This window comes from Hippichthys cyanospilos, chromosome 7, assembly GCF_059441005.1.
Source record: "Hippichthys cyanospilos isolate Australia breed blue-spotted pipefish chromosome 7, RoL_Hcya_1.0, whole genome shotgun sequence".
Classification (NCBI taxonomy): domain Eukaryota; kingdom Metazoa; phylum Chordata; class Actinopteri; order Syngnathiformes; family Syngnathidae; genus Hippichthys; species Hippichthys cyanospilos.
Window position 1 is genome coordinate 6291766 of NC_142375.1, and position 21364 is coordinate 6313129.

Below are 21364 nucleotides of genomic sequence, written 5' to 3' on the forward strand. Positions count from 1 at the left end.
TGAGTTATTAAAAAGTGAAACAACTGAAAACCTAATTTAGATTCTTCATAATAGACGCCCTTTGGTTTAAATACTGCTTTGCTGACCCGGCATTCTCTCGATGACCTTCAAGAGGTATTTACCTGAAACGGTTTTCACTTTGCTCGTGTGCCTTATTGAGGTTACTTCTTGCATTATCACTTGGGTTGGGACCATTAGTTGTGCTATGTAGAAGTAACGTTAATAAACAGCCTTATTGGACAATTTTTGAAATTCTTATCGACAACTGTTAAAATTCCTATTGTAGCAAGAACCTATCAGCTAACTAAAGAAAAATGAGTAGCCATCTTTAAGAAAATGGTGTCTCTAAACCTTTGTCCTGTACTGTGTGTTACAAGGTCACGTCACATATTGCTAAGACAAATTTTCTGCTCTAGCTTTTCAAGGGTGCAAGGGCGAGACTTTAATAACCGTATCTTGGCTGGCAACGCACATCAAATCGAATCTTAAAAAAAAAACGCCACAAAATGATTTCATTGTAAAAATGAATGTTAAATGCAAGAGAAAATCACTAAGCACAGACTTCATTTGAAAAATATAAAACTTTAATAAAGGCTACATCTCTCAATAATTACAATAATTATAGGTCCATGTAAATCTTTAAATGAAACTCTTTATATATAATGTATAATTTACAGTTTTGATAGAATGAAAAAAAAGGCTGTGGTGTAAAAAAAACAAACACGATTACATGATATCATTAAAAGCATAAAAATATCTTTTCAACATAAAAACCCTTCTGAAAACCAAGGGATATATATTAAAACCCTGAAACAGGGTAGCACATGGTATGGCATCCATTTAGGCACAGGCGCTGTACTCCTAAAACACCAGCAATATGTGTTCTTCTAAGTGTTGTTTTTGAGCGTGTACTCCTGATGTGCAACGTGTGTCAGAATCCATACTTTCCAATGCATAATTACAATGTATACAGGAGTTCTGTTAATTAAATACGAAATTACAATAGCAACATTCAAAGGATATTAGAGCCATTGTTCTTCATCGTTGACTTTTTTCCCCCCCTCTCAAACATGTTCTCGTAAGCTCATTTCATTTTGGTGTGTGAGAGCTGTAAACACGGCCGTTATTAGATGGTACAACTTGTGTTGCGGGTCTCTGCTCTGTGTGTATCCCCCTGTGCAAAGCCCGGTTTACAAACAAAGGCACAACACAAAAATCGAGCTCTGTTGCCAGCCTAAAAACGTGAGCTCCGGCAAAGGGGAAGGGAACACTGGCGTGACCAAACTAGCATTTCAAATTTTCAGCAGCATATGAGACTGGGATCGACCATTAGGGGCCCCGACCAAGAAGGATGTCGATTTGGATGCGAGAGTAACAAGGCGATGGCAGGTGCTAGGCTAGCGTCACATCCTTTTGTGTATAGTAACATCGAACAAAACAAATGAAATAATTTCACTACAGTATTCTCCCGACAATCGAAGCAGCTTGCCTTTTGGCTGGAACTAGGAAGAGGGAAGGAAAAAGGTTGGGAGGGGGAACATTTTTTGTGTGTGTGTGTTTTTCTTCCAATAAATATTCATGAAAAACCTTCAACTTGTGACACAACGCATCTAAACACAATACATGTATATATACATATATGCAAGTATGTATATGCACATGTATAAACACTTTTGTTACTATGTAGTAAGCATAGGCTGGCCGGCGCGCTGTGTCTCCAGTCCTTCTGCTAGTCCGTTGCACTCGACCCGCGTTGTCAGTGTAAACGCACGACAGTCTCTTAATACGCATCACAACAGTGGTTATGTTTTCAAGAAGCGGGAAGGGGTCCCCCACACCTTTGAATCGGTGTTTTAAAGTTTCTTGTGTCCTTCCCTTGTGTTTCTAAGGCTGGCTGGTTGAGAAAATCAGGGAGGGACAGCCCCTCCTCTGGATTAGGCATACTTCATTGGCTCGTCTTCCTTCAATCACTCTTTGTGCTGGATATATTAACCTTTTTTTTTTTTTTTTAGATTAGTATCAATCGTTTCTAGAAATACTACCGTCTCTTCATCAAGTTTCTGGGACTTTAGCTTTTGGTGTCAAAGATGTTGCTAGTGTCTTTAGTCCATCCTCTCCACCTTGCCCAGGACCTTGCCATCGTACATGGGCAAAACCGTGGCGTCCTCCCACACTTCCTCGAACACGGCACCGCACTCAAACTCGTCGCTGGCCTTTTTAAAGTAGTACCTGTGGAGGAGACGGAAAACAAGCATGAGAAAAACGTTTCGATGCTGGGAAAAATAAGAAGAAAAAAAAAGACATGATCTGACTCCGGAATAGGCGCCCAAGCATTCAAACACTCCCACTAAATTCTCTTTGGTCCAAACCAAGCTCTAATAGACGCAGAGAGAGACAGAAACGGATCGTGCTCAAAGCAACTTAGTCATCGCTTTCATGGCGTACTGCACACTTCAAAGGCAGGGTGACTCTACCTCACACCGCTGTGTAAACACAGCTCAACCCCCCATTTAAAAACAATCCCAAGCTGCGTGTGTGCGCACGGGGTTCTATTCATCCACTTGTTCGTCATGACTGCCGGCCATTCAAAAGATGCCTATCTTTTTGCAAGCTCTTATTAAAGTGGAAGGGTTAATTAGAAGCTGCCTTAAGTTGCCCCCTCTCCCAATCGTCCTCCCCGCCGCCCGTCTCTTTCCGACTCATCGGCTCCTAATTGGACGTAGGCCTTTTCTGTCACATCGGTTGACATTTCAGGTGCCTCCGAGTCTGCCCAGGCACACTCTGCCGCTTGGGCGTGAGCACGTACGTATGATCTCTATGTCTCGACGCTACGCACGCAAGCGTACCAATCAACAACAAAAAAATAAGGAGGGTTGCGAGGCTGCGGAAGTGTATCGGAGGCCATCTCCGACTCAGTCGGCGAGAGCAATATGTTGGATTTGGGCAGAGCCCGAGAAGATTTGCCCAAGGAGCTGAGAGGTGTCTCTTGAAGGTCACGGGTCACCTCGCTATCAGACTCTTCTTCTCTCAAGCTGAGATAACTCCCGGGGTTAGTTTGCTCCCAGTGATTGTGGAGCCAAGGCTTCTAATGATTTCTCTCGTTTTTACTTTCAAGTCAGACTCAGATCAGCAGGAGGGAATTTAATGATAAGCTTTGTAATGGGAAAAAATATATACTTTTTTTTTTTTAATATGTCATTACTCACAAATAAAGTAAAGGCTCTGTATTTTGTCAGCTAATTCAGTACAAACATGTTGAAAACATGTTATTTATTTTTTTGGATGTGCATGAGTGAGAGGCATATGAAAACTAACGGTAGTATGAGCACATCTACAGTGTTTTTATTTGCCAGCAATGGGGCCTGTGTGAAGTTGTGAAGGTTTCCCTAAATGACTTTTTAGACTTTGCAGGCACTCTTCATTAGTAAAAAGAGTGACCTCTCTACTCTCTAAGATGGCTGGATTTAACATAATACTACATTCTCACAAATGCTTCAAAGTCATCACTTGGTGCATAAGAGAGAGCGAGACAGACAGAGACTTTCCATTGGAACATGTTTTATGTGGTAGGTTTTTTTTTCTTTCAGTTTGCAACATCTGGCACCAATATTGTCTGGCAGGACTGCAGCATACTGTTCTCTGCTGTATCATTGCCATGTCCAAATTAACCAACTCCACACATTCTGCCGCCATTGAAGCCAGACTCTTCATGTCCGCCTCCCTCTTCTTTGCTTTTGCTAAAGAGTTTTGGGTTAGTAGGGGTGCAAGGACTTGTTTCTCTCTCCTAACAAACAGATGTGTCTGCCGCCTCACGTAGGCGGCACATAAAACCTTAAAGCTTTTTTCTTGTAAGTACACAGAGGGAAAGAAATGATTGATGAAATTACATTTTTAATCATTTTTTTCCCCCTTGATTGGCCGAGGAATTTCATGAAACAATGCACATTTTCATTTGAAAATGTCTTTATCTGTCATTGGCGGGAGCCACACAGGAAGGTGCTTGCAACATTTGATTTTAATGCCTGATGCAATAATGGGGAAGAGGAATTTGAAGGCCTCTCTGTCTTTGTGCACAAAATAAAATGGATCAGGCTTCAAAGCCATTTTATTAAGGCTGCCTTACCATGGAAATCAGTACCAGATGTGCAAACAAAATTGCTGCAGAACCCCCACCCCCTTCAGTGGATCAGCCCAGTTTCTTTTCAAGTCAAAATCTTCAGTACTTCACACTCCGTTCTTAGCTTACGAGTATATGACCAATAACAATCAACACTAAAAATGGCTTTATGGGCGCAATTCTGCTTTTTTTTGTTCTCATGTGGCAAAATTCCAATATGTGCCACGACGGTATAAAGAGAAGAAAAATGCATGGAATCAGATACGGCATCATCTGATTGAAATCAGACTTCTGTCAACTGCGGACAGAAATCTGATTTGTATCGGCTGGAGTGAAAGTGCAGCCCATTAGATATGGTTCGCAGGAGGTGTCTATCATTAAAAGGGAAAATGAGGCCAGTCAAGTCATGTTAAAGCCCTCGTGTGGTATTTTTGTTCAATCCTTTGATCTTTACATCAAAGGCATTTCACATCAAAGGAAGAGGATGGAAAGAAGATACTAGGGAGCTGAATTTTCAGCCAGATGGTGACAACATGGCAAAGGACAACATGGCACCACCGTTTAGTTATCACACTACAAGGAAACTGCGAGAATGATGTAGATGGTCAAGTTCCCATTACGTAAACCAGTTGGGGGAAACGTCAGGTCAAAGAATATTATGGGATGTTGATCATTTTCGAACTTCAGACGCGGTATTACTGTCTGATGTAGTTTAGTATGTACAATATGGGCATCTGCCTAAGTGAGTATGTTTCATATACTATGGTCCTTAACATGTTAATTGCATTGTGGCATGAAAATGTACACATAAATAAAAATAAGACACTGCAAAAATGATGGCGATGTTGGTGGCGTATTTACCGGTAGTTGCCTTTCTTGCTAAGCTGTTCTTTAAAGTGTCCCAAAGTGAGGCAGTGGGTCTTCATCACGCTACGGTAAGGAATCTCCTCACCACAGAAGAAGTAGGTGACCATTAGTTCATTAGACCTGGAAAAAAAAGACACAAAAAAAAGGTGAAAAATCTATCTTTTAAGTAAAAGAAGGCATTAAATTGATGGAATACCACACTCCTAGATATAGAAAGTCTTTGGACAATATTACACAGTTAACTTTTTACCCTAAATACGCCTGATGTGTTATTTCCCTTCATTAAAGCATTTCTAAGGATTATTTGCTTATTCTGCACTCATGGCAGCATATCCGCCTGAACAGATAATGAGGGACTTCCGTTCTCACGTCTCTTGATATAACGGCAAAGTGAGGAGGAACGCCCCCGTACCGCCTTTACACCACCCGTGCAGCGTAAAAACACATCTACAATACCAGAGTGACCGTGCCTATATTTACTTTCCACATAACACCGGAGTTGTGGAAGACATTTTTCAGAATGTAAGCCAAGTAAACAACAATGTTTCATTTATATGTTTGTTTTTTTTTTTTTCTGTAGAACACATCGAAGTGGTACAAATGTGTGTATGGGAGGACACGGTTAGACAACCAGCAATCATTTGTGATCTCCATCATTTAATGGAAAGTGCATTCTTCGTAAATGTATGCAACTCCCACAATTGTACCTGATGGAGAGGCTTTAAGTATATGTTAGGTTCGTTGTATATAAATGAACCAATGCCGTACAAAGACTGCCTTGATGGGGCGATTTTCTTCCGATATTTTAATTCCTACATTTTTGGATGGGATGCACTGTTTACATGTATTTGAGTTTGACTTGAATCAGTTATGCATGAATGTTTAACATAGCTTTTTTTTCTGTTATCGTTTTGTGTCCGGTCGGCTTTAGAACAACGTCTGAAGGGGGCATGGTAGCAACACGGTGAGTTGCACTGTTTCAATGAGACATATACCTTCATGGTTTCAAATGTCACTTCCAAGAAAACAAAGTTTTCATGATATCCTAAATTAATGAAATGAATGTTATCATTTATATGCATATATCTAACTGTGTAACATTTAAAACACTCTTTAAACGGATGAATAGGAGATGGATGACTTTGGTGCTTTGTTGACATTCTAATATTTAAGCATAATAGATCTAAAATGATGATGAAAACTGTGTGGCACTGTTGAAATTATTACTGGAACGAGCAAGTTGTAAAGTTGCACGCATTTTGACTTCCATTTGCATAATGTCTCCCCACCACAAGCACACTCCGATTGCTTATTTCTTTAACCTTTTCTGAAACATTGTTTCATTTTGTATACTATATTCAAGTTGGGTTGAAATATAATGTGATCAATCCGTCTCAGTCACAGTTAAGTTTGGCAAGTGCTAAATATTGAACAATACACATGTAACGAACCTGGGTCATTCATGAACGAATGCATAGGCGTTACTGATGTGGCGCTTTCATACAGTAACAGCAGGATTTTCAAAAACTTTGAAATTTAAGACAATCATGTGAATGAGCAAACAGAATGTTTTATCAGATCTTATTAATATTACTCTCATGTACACAGCCCCCAAGAGAATAATACAAGAATGTAGGAATGCTTGTAAAAATGGCTATGGGTAAAACTAAGAAAATGAGGAGGGAACTGTTTTGAGCAAGTGTGAAACTAACCAAGTTAAAACAACAGATTTGAGCAAAAATGAACTCCTTACTCATCCGTTTGTAGTCCCGAACTGGATAAAGAGGTGCTTCCAGCAGGGAAGGCTGTGGCTGGATGGCTCTGGTCTCTGAGACTAATGGCTGCAGCTGAATGCCTTTAAAAGTCAGTGAGATAAAATAGTTATGAGCTGACACAGTTTCAACTCAGATGTAGAAAAAGTATGATTGGCTATCATATAATAAGAGAGGCTTGGTTTAGTCCTACCTCGGTTTTAGTGGCTTGGAGACCTCCTCCAGTCTACGACAGGCCTCTTCAAGCTGTGCTAGCGTGTTGGGCGGGGGCAGCGGCGGCATGGCCGGGTCCTGTATGAAGGGGTGGCCAGGATGATGCCCACGAAGGTTAGCACCGGAACCAATGCCACCCCCGCCCCATAAGGAGTGAGTTCGAGCAGGCAGGGTCTTGAAGTCAAGGGGGTTGGGCTTCTTAAGGCCGGGGTAGCTTTGATGAAAAACGAAAAAAAAAAAGAAGCTGACTTGAGTATGCACCAAGACAGCACAGAACAGTTCTGTGGAGCACGTAGCGGTTTGACACACACACCTGTGAGGTTTATGTTTGCCCTGTCTCTCACTCTCCAGAATCCACTGCCAAACATTCTGAGATCGATCAGTGGTATCAAGAGGAAGGCATGGTGACGACAAACCCTCATTGGAGGATCGGGCTTGCCGTCTTGACAAAGTGCTGCAGCGACTAATGGAAGACAAAGAAGCACGTCAAAGAGCTAATCCATAAAGACGCATTTTAAGAGTTGGCGAAATCTAATGTCGACAACAGGTTTGCATAGACACTCACACGGGGGTAAAGTCAGAATAATTGGCGTCTCCTGGAGGGCAGAGGCACTGTACACGCTGAGCTGCCTCAACCTCAATCTGCTCCTTGGTCTTTAGCCCAGCATGATGATGATGGATATAATGGTGATGGGTGTGTTTTGTGGATTGCCGACTTGACATCAGAGCTTTGGCAGAGCCAGCGTAAGCACCAAAGTAGGACCCGTGGCCCGAAGATACCAAGGCACCTGTCCGTTCGGGGGAATGTGAGCGCGGTGAATGTCGAACCACACCAGGTGACTGGCAGCCAGGCGTCTTCAGGACCCGTGATAAATGATCATCAAGGATAGCTTGGGGATCTTCCTCGCATTGGCTGCTAGATGGAAGAAGATGGTGATGAAGGGAGGTGTTGACGGTGACATCTGTGCTTTCCTCTTTTTCCTCCTCCTGGCAAGGAAAAGAAGAACGGACGAAAAACAATCAAGGATTTAAAGAAACACTGCAACATAGTTGCAAGTGGAAATGGCACCAAGCAGAGGGATTTATGTTTCAACTTACACCAACTTATATCTATCATGCTCTGAAGTCAGTGACAGTAAAATCCTGCGTAACTTGATTTGAATTTCCTTTTTGCCACACTGTTATCATCGCTAACAGGCCTTGGGTGCGCTTCATCTATAATGCAGTGTGCCTATGCATAACAAAGAGACTGGCACTACACATTCAGCAAACGTGCCACTAGAGAGTAGCTAAGTGCTAACTATTTGAGGAAACTTCAAGAGTATCTAGAAACATAACTATTTTAAAGTTTGACGGGATGAAATACTGGAGGACAGAGTGGAAAAGGGAAGTAGACAGACTTTTCAATCTCTTAGTCCCTGTTCCTCGAAATACCAAATCTCGCATAATGGCTCATTTACTGTATTAAGCAATACTGCCGGGCAGACTTACTGATAAGATGTAACCAATAAACAGAGATATCATTTATGACTCACAGTATTCACGTTTCAAATTGTAATTATCACTGTCAGATTTAGCATTTTGCCTTTCTTGCTTTCCTCTCAGGAAATGACCATTAGGGGAGAAGAGTGGCCAGGTTTTCATTAACACTGTAGATGGAACTTTAACCCGGATAATGATCGATCATGATAATAGATAATGAAGATCTGTAACTATCTTAGGTGAATCTATACAGGAAAGGTAGAGCTGTGCGTGTTTCCATACCTCTTGGATCTGTTGTAACCTCTCCGACAAAGAGCTCATGGTTTCTTGCTCTCGCTTTAGCTTCTCAAGACGCAATATGAGTTGGGCAGCAAATGATGCAGGCTCAATAGGGGTCATCTCTTTCGGAAGACGATGTGTCCTCTGCGGGGTAAACAACGCAGTGTGAGGGACACTTTCATGTCAGCTAGCGTCACTGTGAAGTGTTCCTGACAGATGCAATATGGCACGTTAATCCGCTGCTCTTGTCCCATTCCAATCTTGTTCCAAAAATCCTGTACCTATTCCAAAATGCATGATCCAGATGCCCTTGCCCTCGCTAACCTGAACCATCTTTATTGCCCATCACACCCCTGATCTCCCCTTGGCCAGTGCCCTTGGCAGTGCCAGGCTGCTGGGTAGCAGTTGGTTCATTGCTTGGAGGGGGGGCCCCCCCCCCGCCTGCACCCTCTGTAGCCCAACCACGCCATCAGCTAGGCACCGTCTGAAGTCAGCACACTTCAAAGGGCCCTTGTCAAACATCAAACGCACACTAGGGGTGGGAGGGACACACAGCTTTAAAGCTCCGAATAAAAGCCAGATATTGACAGGAAAGAGGGAGCGCGTAAAGCGAAGAAAATGAGAGAAGTGGGACAAAATTAACAGCATGAAAATAATAAGGACGGAGACATGCAATTGGTGGCAGAGAGAGAGAGCGGGACAAAGCCAAAGAGAGAGCGACAGACGAGTCAAATAGCAGGAAGATCTAAAGCAAAGTAGCAATTTGTTTCCCAGTTGCATACAGGGCAGCTCAAAGACATTTTAGTCACATTATCTTACTTTAAATATATGTACCACTTTTATTGTTTGTTATTTGGAACACTGGCTTTCTTGATTTTGACTTTAGTGGGGGGGGTTCTCTCATCTCTTTGTATACACGATGAAGGGATAAGAAGAAAGGCTAGTGAAGCTGCTGGCAAAGGAGCGCCAGCCCTACATGGGGCCCCCCCTGCCTAGGGGCTGGTACATCATGGGAGTCAGAGCCATCTCCAAATCAGGAGGGAAACATTAAAAGAGTGCAAGTGGGAAAGGGAAAAAAGAGACTCAGAGAAAAGCGAGGCGGCGGAGGAGTGGGGGAAACGAAGAGGAAAAAACAAAACTGTAAAGTGCATGCACGGAAAGCGCACAAGCTTGTCCACTACATTTAGATTTTCTCGTATTAGCAGACAAAACTGTAAAGTGCATGCTCGGAAAGGACACAAGCTCGTCCACTACATTTGCATTTTCTCCTATTTGCCCTTAGCAGATCCTCATCTGAAAAGAGCAAAGGTTTTGAGCCTCTACTGAGACCCAAATCAGCTTCAATGATATCCTCTCTTTACAGGTTTATTAGGGTAGTTTGTGGGTATTTCTTATTTTCTTTACCTCTTTTATGGTTTAGGTTTAAAGTAACGAGTCCCCCAAAAATCATCATTTTGTGTGAGTAGCAAGACAGAAACGAATACTGTTAGTGCAATTAAAAAAAAAAAAAACTTACTGGAAAGTGGGGAAGGGTAATCTGGCCATTGATCTTGACGCTGCGATTCATCTCTCGCTGGAGATGCTTCTTGGGGGCCAGCTTATAAGGAGGGATTCCATCTCTGTAAAGTACAAAACGATTAACATTCACATTTCCTAAAAATGTAAACAACTACTGAATGCTGTTCTTGCTAGTTTCTTGCTAAATGCAAGTACTTTCAGACCATTTGCCAATTTTTGTTGTGAAAGGATAAAAAAAAAAAAAAAAAACAGCTGGGAGGCTGTTCATCAGCTAACAGACTAACACAACATCCCCCCCAATGGCATAGCACTATTCACACTACAGAAAAGTCAACAGGCCTCACATCTTTTGAAGCCAAGGCAACAAAAACGCACATCACAAAACCCCGCAGAACAATGGGTGAGATATGCTAAACACCCTCCTGCGGACTTCAAAAGAGCCCTCCTGATAAGAATAGTCCTTGTCAACTTTGACAGCACTTCTTAATAAAGCGGAATACTCTACAATATTCTCAAGAGCTGGATAGGACTTTTTTGTATTATTGACACAGAGCCTTAGGAAGACATTCATACAAATTAAAGGATTATTATGGGAGTATTATTTCTTCCAGTTTGCTATAGCCTTTTGAGTTGGTTGCCACTTAAGCTGAGCCAATTATCTTGGCCGTTTTGGCCACTCAGAAGTATCTGACCTAGCCCAAACGCTACTTTTCTGCTGCTGCTTTGAAATCTCACACTCGTGCACATATGCACCCACTGCCATCTTCGTTTGGCAAGCGCTTTGCTGTGAGCCTCTGATCTGAGCAACATCAAAAGGCTGGTTTGTAAGATAAGGTAATGTTTGAAGTTGGTGCTGCAACATTCCCCAGCGTCCAAGTAAATCCATAAATAAGATATAAGCAAAAACTGAAGCCCCCCTTCCCACCACCCCAAAATCCTCTTCTTCTTGTTCTTTATCTGGGAAATGAGATACAAATTTGCACAGCCACTTTTAACCACTAATCAAATTGTTCCCTCGAATGAAAGAGGAAGAATCTCTTTTTGTGTTACTGAAAACCATTTGGGTGGAAAGACAAAGGAACTGTAGTCAAGGACAGAAGAGACCCGTGTCGCAGAGACCAAGGTCTGTAGTGTGTGACATTTGAATACGGTCGACGTACTGCCTTATTCAACAAGGCTAGTAAAAAAAGTTGTGCACATCATCATTATTACTACAGCCATACAGGCAGTATTACGCAATACTTTTGAGATAGAAGAGTGCCACTCTTAGCAAAACCGTTGTCTCTCCAACACCAATAAGTCATTCTTAGTCGAACCGAAGTAAAAAAAAACAAAAAAAACTAAAGATGGTCTGACTACTCTTATCAACACAATATCAAGCAAATGTCCTACGCTGCGTTTTTAATCGAGCCAAACTGCCTGCACATTGGTGATACACTTTGGCAGCTTGATGCTTTGTGTAGGTTTTGGAAGAGAAAACAGACATAGTCTTTCATGGCTTCATGGGCCCTTTACTTTATGGGGCTCTCCTATTCAGTTGTGCAAGTCATTTTCAAAGCAGCCAGCCACCCTTTTATCCCCCTAAGCCCCCCTCACCCAACAATAGGCTGAAAGCGATTCAGTTAAGCCCTTTATACTCCACGCACTTTATTTTCTCACTCTCTTGCACTTTGAGCCCCACCACTCTCGCAACAGGCTCTGGAGGGTGGAAGAGACACACTGCGTGGAGGGCTGGGTCATGATGGAAGTGATTTTTGGGGGTGCACTAGTCTGGCCAGGGGGGAGTTCCTCTGTCCCAAGGTCTATCAATGAGTAACCCCTGTGAAAGCCTTGCAGACACATGATCTCAGCACGCCACAGAGGCCAGTGGCAGGAAACCGACCCACCATGTGAGTAAGCCTCCTTTCATTTGGTGCCAGCATTTTTCAGTGAGTTTGTCTTGAGGCCCAAATGGCCATTTCCCTCCTCCTCTCCTTTAGCGCTTCAAAGAAAAGAGCGATTAGATAATATGAAGGAAAAAAAAAACATGTCTGTTGTGGCAGAAGGGTGGGTGGGTGGGAGGGATGAATTTCAACTTTGAGGAATGAAGCAACACCCCCACCCACATCAAGACAATCTCATATTTTCCCCCTACTCTCCCGCAAGTAATGTACAGGAAAATAAACTTCAAAAAGGTTTTCCGGAAAAGTGCCTTTTGCAGTTCTCAATCCGGAGGCCGTGACAACGCCACATTTATGGAACGACCTGTTTAATTACATTATTCGCCGGCCATTGTTTGGCGCGTGGACCACCTGGTGGCTACAAAGAAAAGCTGAGTCTGTCAGGCTATAAGAACAAATATTTGCCCCCCTTGCTTAGTTTTCCTGAAAATGTGTTGAAATTTGACCAATCTTATATTTTAAGTGGCCACGTGATCTCCTGAGAAATGCATGTTCTCAAAAACACTTACACACTACTGTCTGTCATTGACATGGAATCATCGGTCGCAGCGTCACTGGATATCTCACTGTCATTGGCACTGGTGGCAGGAGCGAAGATGTAGCCAGGGTTGACAAAATACGGGCTGGCATTGTCTCCTCGACGGTGTGCCCTGTGAACGAAAGTAGAATTGACATTTTAAAGGGATGTTTTTTTTTTTTAGTGTCGCAGTATAAACCAGAGTCTGCGAGAACATGTCACCGGATTGATGTTCGCCTTTGATGCGCATTCAATCCAATTAAGAAGATAAACAGGACAACTTCAAGTTTGTTTTGACGATGTCCTCAGTAGATTTCTGTAATATGAGTCATTACCACAACACTGTATCATCCACATTAGAGAGCCTTCTCTCTCTTTTCTTTCATGCCAGCCCTTCTTTGCTCTCGCCCTTCTCGCATTTGCTCTCCCCATCTCCAGTCTGTGAATCCTCCCTTTCCCAAACTCCCTCGCTCTCCTTGCTTAAGTCTTTCTGTGTGACTGACTATCTACTCTCCTGCTGTGTTGCATTCCAGTTGTAGTGGTGAAGGGGGTGGATGAGGAAGAGAGGGGAAGGGGAGGTAGGGGGAACTTGAGCTTTTGCAAGGGTGGGGGAGAGGGAAAGGGGGTAGGAGGGCCCCTTTCTTTATGAGAATGCCTTCTGCTGGGAGTGCTGAGAGGAGAACCCCAGCATGACTAAAGCTGTAGGCCCCAAGCACAAACCTGACCTTTGGAAGGTCCGCGCAAAGAGTCAGGTATTTAGCACAGCTGGGCTTTTCTGCGCCCCCCAATCTCTCCCTACATCTCTTGTTGCTTTCACGATCCCCTTTACTGTCTTCACTTCCTCCATTTCTTGCCTCTTCCCGCGAAGCGTACTTAGTCTCTGACGAGCAATTTATTTTCCAAACAGGAGACATAAAAGGTGTTGAATTGCAGATGCACACAACGCGGTGGCACAAACTATGTAACTGAACTGAGGATGTTTTTACCACTCTGGAGTTGCGTATGGGAGATCTAAGAAGGAAAAACACTAGAAGAGAGAATCTGCGCAGTGCCAAAATTAGTTCCACATGTTTGAGATGGAAATGGGTTGACCTACAGACATGGTGAGGGCCACAGAAAAGGGGGGGGGGGGGGGGGTGATGCAAGGGAGAAAAGGTGGTTTTCTGCTTGCTATGTAATTTTTCACTAAAAACAAAACAAAATAAGTATACGCATCAACAGGCGCTTTACTTACTGGGTCCAAACTTAGCGTGGACCTTGACATGCAAATGAATAACTACAACTGTTTTGAATGATCTCTGAGCAACAGCGCCACAGACAAGTACTGAATGTCTTGTTTATCAAGATAGGGCAGGGGTTATCGTTAAAAACCCTTTCGACAAAATGACATCGCTAGAATTAGTTTGTAATCACAACTTGAGGTTGAGAAGTCTTTATAGCTCAATGGCAAGTGGTCCTTTTGCAAAACCTACACTGTAACAACCCTCCCCCCAAATCTGGCTGTAATAGTCTGGCACTTGGTGTGTGAAGTCATGCCTGCACTGGAGGAAGGGTTTCAAAGCACAGGAAATGTGAATAAGCCAGCGGAGAGTTACCTGCAAGACACCATTTACTTAAAAGAAAGGCTCAGCTCCATTGATGTTTTGTAAGCAATGCCCCCTAACCTCTTAACTAACTCCGAGGCAGAAGGGCACAAGCATAAAGAATGTTATTCTGGGACCCTTTGATCAACTGTCTCCTCGCCCAACTCTTAACAAGAACTGACATGAGTAAAGTATCCAATGAAAACTTCAAAACAACCATGCTGGTGCAATTAAGACATCCTTTAGGAAACACCGTTCTTACCTGCAACCGTTTTCCAGAATTTCAGCTGTCGTCCGGATGGTAGCTGTCGCCCGAAAGGATTTCGCCGAAAGTCCAACCACGGAACCGAAAGCCTTTGCCTTCAGGTCATGGCAGCTCCATTCCTCTTCCTCCATAAGAGGTGGAAGGTATCCACACATAAGCTTGAGGCTGCTGAGCGTGCCATGATTGGCGTATGCTGCGTTCTCACAGCCTGTGCGCACATACTCGCGGTATATGTCAGAGGTCAAAAACATCTGGTAAGCATTCTCTTCCATGTTGGACTGGATCTCTGTCTGTGCCTGGTCAAACATGGCAGAGTCTATCTGTTGCTTCTTAATGCTATCCCTTATGTAGGTCTTGGTGGCGGGTTTGAGCTGCTTGGCAACGATGCTGTTGTTCTCGATGTACCGTTTGAAAATAACTTTGGCGACTCGCATTGTTTTGGTATCCTTTAAGTCCATTTGCCTGAAGCCGTTGCATGCAAACCAAAAGTCTAAAGTGTCCACGCAATTCTCCTGCTCCAAAAAGGTCCTAAAGAGGTGAGCGCCGTCTTGATCGCCGAGAAGAAAATGCAAGGACTTTGTCCACCGGATCAGCGGCGAGTCTGGGGACGCGCTTCCCTCCGGCTCCCCCAATCCATCCTCGTTCCTCCTCGGCGTGGAGCCGGGGAGCGCAGCGGCAGTGGGGTTCTCTTTAACCTTATTAAGGGCTTTCATTTTTCCAGACCGGCTGGGTAAGTAGCATGACGACTCTCCTTCCTCTCCCGGTACCGGAGGACGCGGAGCATCTTCTCGGAAGCTACTGCTGATGTGCTCCGTAAGCGCCCTGCTCATGGCTCCAGCTCCGGTTGCCTGTGTGAGAGTGCAGTGGTGCCTCCACTGAGCTCCAGCCTAATCCTACTCACTCTCTAAAAGCAGCGGGGGAGCTTCTCAGCTCCTCTTCACTCTGAAACACACCAAAGTATTGATCTAATCAAAGCCATATCCTGCTGAACTTCAAAGGAAGACATCAAGTAAACAGTCAGTTGTCTTAAAAAAAAAAAAAAAACACACACACCTCAGTAGGTTCAGAAAATAAAAAGAAGTTTTTTTCGGTTCATTTATCTATTTATAATCTAAATGAGTGATCAACTAAAGCCCACATCCTCAACGTGCAGTGATCTGTCACATCAAAACATTTTAGAAGAATAAACAAACCACAGTATTAACTCTTCACCGTAACTAGATTCCGCCATCTGTGGCTTACACGTGTTTTTCTTTCTTTTGGCGCCGGCTTCATTTCTAATTGGCTCCCACTTGCGACCATACCATACACCGGTTATCGCAATACGCGCACAAAGTCACATGGACTGGTTTCGCATTCGGAGCCCAACACTTTGTCTATAGCTTTCCAGGCACAAGTGCAGATACAGTACCGTTCATCTCACGTGACCATCGCAAAACCATAGCTTGGCTGAGCAACCCCGCGGGAAAATCCGCTCGTTTGCGCGTAAACGTTCGCGATCGATAACCAAATGCTCGTCAAAGGACGTAATAGCGGTGTTATAGTTGCGGCTTTATAAAGACTGCCAACCTCTCTGCCAGAAATAGCCACATTTTTATTGTATACGCTGCAAGTAACATTGCACGGTTAGATGCATAATATGTATATTTTTTTATTACAATTACAAACTAAAGGTGGAATTATTTGGGGAGTTTTTAAGGAGGCGCGCAACATCAGGGATATTTCTTCATAGCAACATACCATCGCAGGCTACATCCAACGGGAGTGCAGTTGAAAAAAGTTGAGTTATTCCATTTTTTGAAAAGGCGGATTGCAGTCCACAACTCTCAGGGCAAGTAATCCAGCACAACACGCGAACATGCGCAGCATCTGCCGTGACACGCGTGTCCCTTCTCTCCGAGTAAAACACTGTAACGTATCCTTCCCCCATTCAACAAATGACCTCAGAAGTGGCCGCCTCAATCCCTATGTAGCTCTCTGGGGGTGTCAAAATCCGGAGGAGGTAAACGAAAAGGAGGAGGGGGCTCCGCTTGCGGAATACGTCCCACTTTTTTTTTCCCCGGCTATAGGAGACGCACAGACGGAGAAACACTCGTTTTTTTAAAATATATTTTTAATCTGAGCCACGTGTACGCGCGCGCGCGCACAAGCACACACAGACACATAAGCTTCTTATCTCGCCGTATTTCTCGCCCACAAACAAGAAACATAGCCCCGCTTTCTCAACTTCAAAGCTGAGCAGCAGCACATCAAAGCGGCCAAGAGAGGGGGCCTGTGGAACAGCTTCGCTACAACTTACCATCCGTGTTCTCCAAGCAGGCTGCCACATCCGAAATCGTTCAAAGTTTAGCCAGTCCAGACGCGACAGTTTGTATTTCACTCGCACCCGGCGTTTCTCCAAAGACCTTATCAAATCGGACAATTCCCAGGCATACATACAACCAAACGGGCGTCTTTCTCCATTTGCTCAACCTCAGCTCGGGTTAAGTGTAAAGAATGAAGAGAAGCAGCACAACACAGCGGGGTATGTTTCTGAACCAACTGGCTTGAAGGTTTAGCAGTATGGACTTCAAAGAAAAAAGGCTGCCACAGTCCCGGAAGATACATAACAACACGCGACTACTTTCTTCCCTCAGATAGATGAAATAAAATACAGGCGAGTTGACACAAACGGTGCTTTTTAACGCGGTGTGTTGCATTGATTTGAGCGCATGCGTTTGGGGCGAAAATCTTTGTTTCCAAATGCATGTTATGGGCAAGGAATCAATTCACTCGTATACTAGGACCTTATCAAAGACAGATAATCGAGCTAACTCCCTGAGGCTTTGAAACGTCAGTACACAAGTAAAACGATCTGCTCAGCCAATACTCAAGTACAGTCCCGTACTGTACGCTCGCAGTGTTTGTATGAAAGAAGAGAAAAGAATGCCTTTATTGTCATTGTACAGCGGATACCACCTCTACAATTAAATTGGGAGCGCTGCTCCAACCGGAGAATAATAAATATGAACAATAAATAAAATATACATTATTGTTTTGTAGATGTGAAATCATTGCAATTTTCAGTGTGTTCATGCCATAACAATTACACTTGCGTTTAGTGTGGGTTTACACACAAGTGTGGGATTTGTTTATATTGATGTAATTGTAGTTAAAAATTCAAAGTTGCTAGCAAAGGTGTTGGGTTTATTGGAATACATTTTAACGAATAAGATAAATAGCAAGCATTCATCAAGTTCCGAGTGTAGATTTTTTTTCTGAAATAGCTATTTAAAAAAGTAACGTGAAAAAGTGGGTATTTTTGAATGATTCTTTTAATTTAACATTACTTCAACATTCCGCATATGTCAGATATGATGCATGATCACGGTTGCAGTAAGACATGAATCTCTTTTGTCTTTGATTTCACATGGTTAATGGTCCATTTTCTGGATTTGTGGTCTTGATAACAAAATGTGGTTGATAACGGGATCTGACTTTTATCAGTTCCATGAGGGCTAGATTTGCAACGATTTGCACAATGTCTATTAGTAATGGCCAAACATATATATATATATATATATATATATATATATATATATATATATATATATATATATATATATATATATATATATATATATATATATATATATATATATATATATATATATATATATATATATAGTAATATATATATATATATATATATATAGTGGGCCCCCGGTTTACGAGATTAATCCGTTCTGTGGTTAGGATCTTAACGCGAATTCGGCCGGATGGTGGGTGATCCAAACCTATGTTAGTTAGTGTAAAACCCCAAGTAAAAACATCAACAATGGATATACATATTAGAAATCGGTATCAAAATAGTATAGTGAGTGCTACTTATATATAATTTTCATGTATGCAATTTAAAAAAAAAACATCATAGATAAAAAAATATATAGAAATGATTTATTTACCTTTATGTGACAAGCTTGTTATGGCCATATTCCCTAGTGAGGGTAGCCTAGGCTAGGCTAACTAAGCCTTCGTATTTCTTGATTATCTACAGCTTTGTTTCCATTAAAATCATCTTCTTCTTTCTTTAACATCATGAGCTATTTTGGGACCCATGGCTAACCAATTCAAGTTTGAATTAAGCACTAAAATGCACTGTAAATACGTTTTTATAAGCACTCACGGGAGAACAAAGCTTTAATGTACCACCATTTTTGAACAAGTGACGCTGACCAATAGAAGATCAGCAGGAAATATAAAAACCAAAACGTTACATAATTTCATAGCTAACTTGAGTGTAAAGTCTCGAAAATTATGCATATACGCTTATAGGCTTTGCCGCAAAGCTGTTATCCTAACACAGTTACATTGTTCCACATTGGGGGAAATGGCGCAGCATGACATTTTCACAAAAATTGGACAGAGAGCAAAGGCAAGAGCTGTTTGCTAGTCTTTAATTCACATGACTTTCCTAATGTCATTGTGACAGAATCTTCGAGAGTGAGTTAGACAGTGATCCAGTCCCATGGTACTTCAAAGGTCCGTTTGATGTTGAAAATCAACTTTATGGGGGAGAATATAATTATGTAAGTCAGAGGATTCACATTCGCAACACTCTTCTGATGGTACAGGACACGACAACTAATGAAATCCAGCTTCTGACAATGTTTCATATTAAGTTATGAAGAAATTTGTGTCAGTTTCCATGTGAATGTCTACAGTATGGTCATGAATAGCTAAGATCCCAAATAGCGGGTGCTTGTGGGGTCACTCTAACAGATCACCCGTGCTGTTGCTAGATGTGTTTCCTGTGATCCAGTACTAAGATTCAAGTAGCATACACAATTTTGTGTTCACTCACTAGCTTATAACACATTGTATTAATAAACTCCTAAAGATGGTGAAGGAGGAAACCATATTTTAAAGTTTTGAGCTTCAAAGATCGACACATTGATAGACGTGGCAAAACCTGTTTGAAATTGTGTACAATGTGTAGGGTTTGGCAGCTACTCTTCATGAGTGGCAGAGACTTGGCCACTATATTTGCAGCGGTTCAAAATTTGAAAGACAGTTGCACAATGTGGATACGTTAGCAATTAAAGCTATCACATACGCTAAAAATCTATTCCTGATATGTTAAAGTAAGCGAGATATAGCTGGTCAGTGTACTGACCGCAAGCCATACAAATGATACCTTATACTTCTCACATATACTGTTTTGAAACATCATTGCTGCCCTAATAATTGTGTATGTGGATGAATTAGTGAAGCTAATGATCTCTGTCATCACAATGGATATGAGCCATGTAGCTCCATGTTACATATAGGTGAAGAAGGGCAAAAAGCATCTTCAAACATCCACCCCCTCTCTCTCTCTTTCATTCTTTCCCAAATACTACATAATGTGTTCAAAACTTGGGGCATTATAACTTAATTTAAATCGGGCCCAGTGTGTTTGTATCTGTATTTTCAGTGGTATACATTAAGGCCAAGTTGGGCAGTGCCGCTCCAAATCCAGCAGATGGCAGTTTGGTGAAAAATATTTTTCACATAGGTGTTTCGATGTTTGTAACAAATTTTTGGGGGGGTGCTTAAGAACAACCACAACCCCTTCTGAAATGTAAGAGATTTGTTTTTATGTATTCCATTTTCAAATAAGCTAAAGAAGTGTATTAACAGAGTACTTGGTTGAAATGTCATATTGTAACACCTAAAATAGAAGCCCCACCCCTACCCCAACACCATCACCCCAACCCCCTCTTCATATATGGTTTGTTTGACCCGATCACTCCCAACTCTTAAGTGCCTTTTTTAAGGGTTGATCTCAGTTTCTCAAATTAGCTATTTTTAGAGGAGTGCACCTCCTAGTTGCGGTGGCAATAATGGCTTTGGACAAAAACAGCAGCAAAGTGTATTTTTATGAGCCAAAAGTTGAAAACTGATTCAATATTTCATCACAAAATTATTAAGACATATTATGGTTACAACAGAACACTGCTGCTTTGGTGTCTCTGCTTCGCGAGTCTTACCATATGAACAGAGTGTTCCTCAGACCTTTTGCAAAGTCTCCTGTCCAACAACATTCCATTTAATCAGTCTAATCACCACTAAGTGTAACTAATTACCTGTCCAGTACATAAGTCTGCCTCTTCCTGCCAGTCCTCGCCAAATTGTCTTGCTCAAATGCCAAGCCTTCCTGTCTTCATTTTTGTTCAGCCTGTCAGGACTCTGACAATGCATGCCCCTGACCACATGAAAGCCTGCTCCTCTACCTGCCCCCGCCTACCTGAACACCTGCTTCCCAGTTCTGACTGCATTCTGACCTTGTTTGTCCCTGACTACCATCATGCCAGCTGCCCTGGGAAGAAAATTCACTCTGCCTGCCTAACAACAATTCTGCCTGCCCCTGATTGCACTCTGTGCCTCTCTGTTTGCCCGTGTCCCGCCTCCCCGCTCTGCCCTCTGTTCCCATCCATCAATGCATCCATCCATCCATCCATCCATCCATTTCCTATATCCAATTATCCTCACTAGGGTCGCTGGCTTGCTCGTGCCTATCCCAATTCTTATCTCATCTTTGGCCAGTAGGCAGGGGACACCCTGGACTGGTTGCAAGCCAATCGCAGGGCAGACAACTATTCATGCATCCAATCACACATAAGGACAATTCAGAGTTTCCAATACACCTACCTTGGATGTTTTTGGACATACTCCTCCTGTTTCCCTCATCAATATATCAGATTTTCTCCACTCCTACGTGCACTTTGGTCCATCCTGGTTGTGATATGTGCGATCTGATCCTGACTGCTGTTCAAGCCGGTGGAGTGGG

At 42.6% G+C, this 21364-nt stretch overlaps 1 protein-coding gene across 3 annotated transcripts; it reads right to left on the reverse strand.

The window, feature by feature from the left end:
- Positions 1-562: 562 nt before the first annotated feature.
- LOC148420819 (axin-2-like) lies at positions 563-18708 on the reverse strand. 3 transcript variants are annotated; one of them, XM_088419834.1, is made up of 11 exons: positions 18498-18708; positions 14551-15495; positions 12698-12838; positions 10247-10349; positions 8734-8874; positions 7535-7956; positions 7283-7432; positions 6950-7183; positions 6738-6839; positions 4979-5104; positions 563-2229 (listed from the first exon to the last, which is right to left on the reverse strand). In XM_088419834.1, exons 2-11 carry the CDS (start codon positions 15381-15383, stop codon positions 2103-2105), a joined length of 2379 nt encoding a protein of 792 aa, XP_088275960.1. In that variant the 5' UTR covers positions 15384-15495; positions 18498-18708; the 3' UTR covers positions 563-2102. The 3 variants fall into 3 exon arrangements, with proteins under 3 accessions (XP_088275960.1, XP_088275958.1, XP_088275959.1); XM_088419832.1 differs by lacking the exon at positions 18498-18708 and adding an exon at positions 16853-17259; XM_088419833.1 differs by lacking the exon at positions 18498-18708 and adding an exon at positions 16294-16522.
- Positions 18709-21364: the final 2656 nt, after the last annotated feature.

Excerpts from the sequence above, each read along its gene's own strand:
- LOC148420819 (XM_088419834.1), bottom strand. The coding sequence starts at position 15,383 with ATGAGCAGGGCGCTTACGGAGCACATCAGCAGTAGCTTCCGAGAAGAT. Across the intron at positions 8,875-10,246 it reads TTACCCTTCCCCACTTTCCA|AGGACACATCGTCTTCCGAA; the intron begins GTAAGTTTTTTT and ends TTTACCCCGCAG. Across the intron at positions 7,433-7,534 it reads TATTCTGACTTTACCCCCGT|TCGCTGCAGCACTTTGTCAA; the intron begins GTGAGTGTCTAT and ends GTCTTCCATTAG.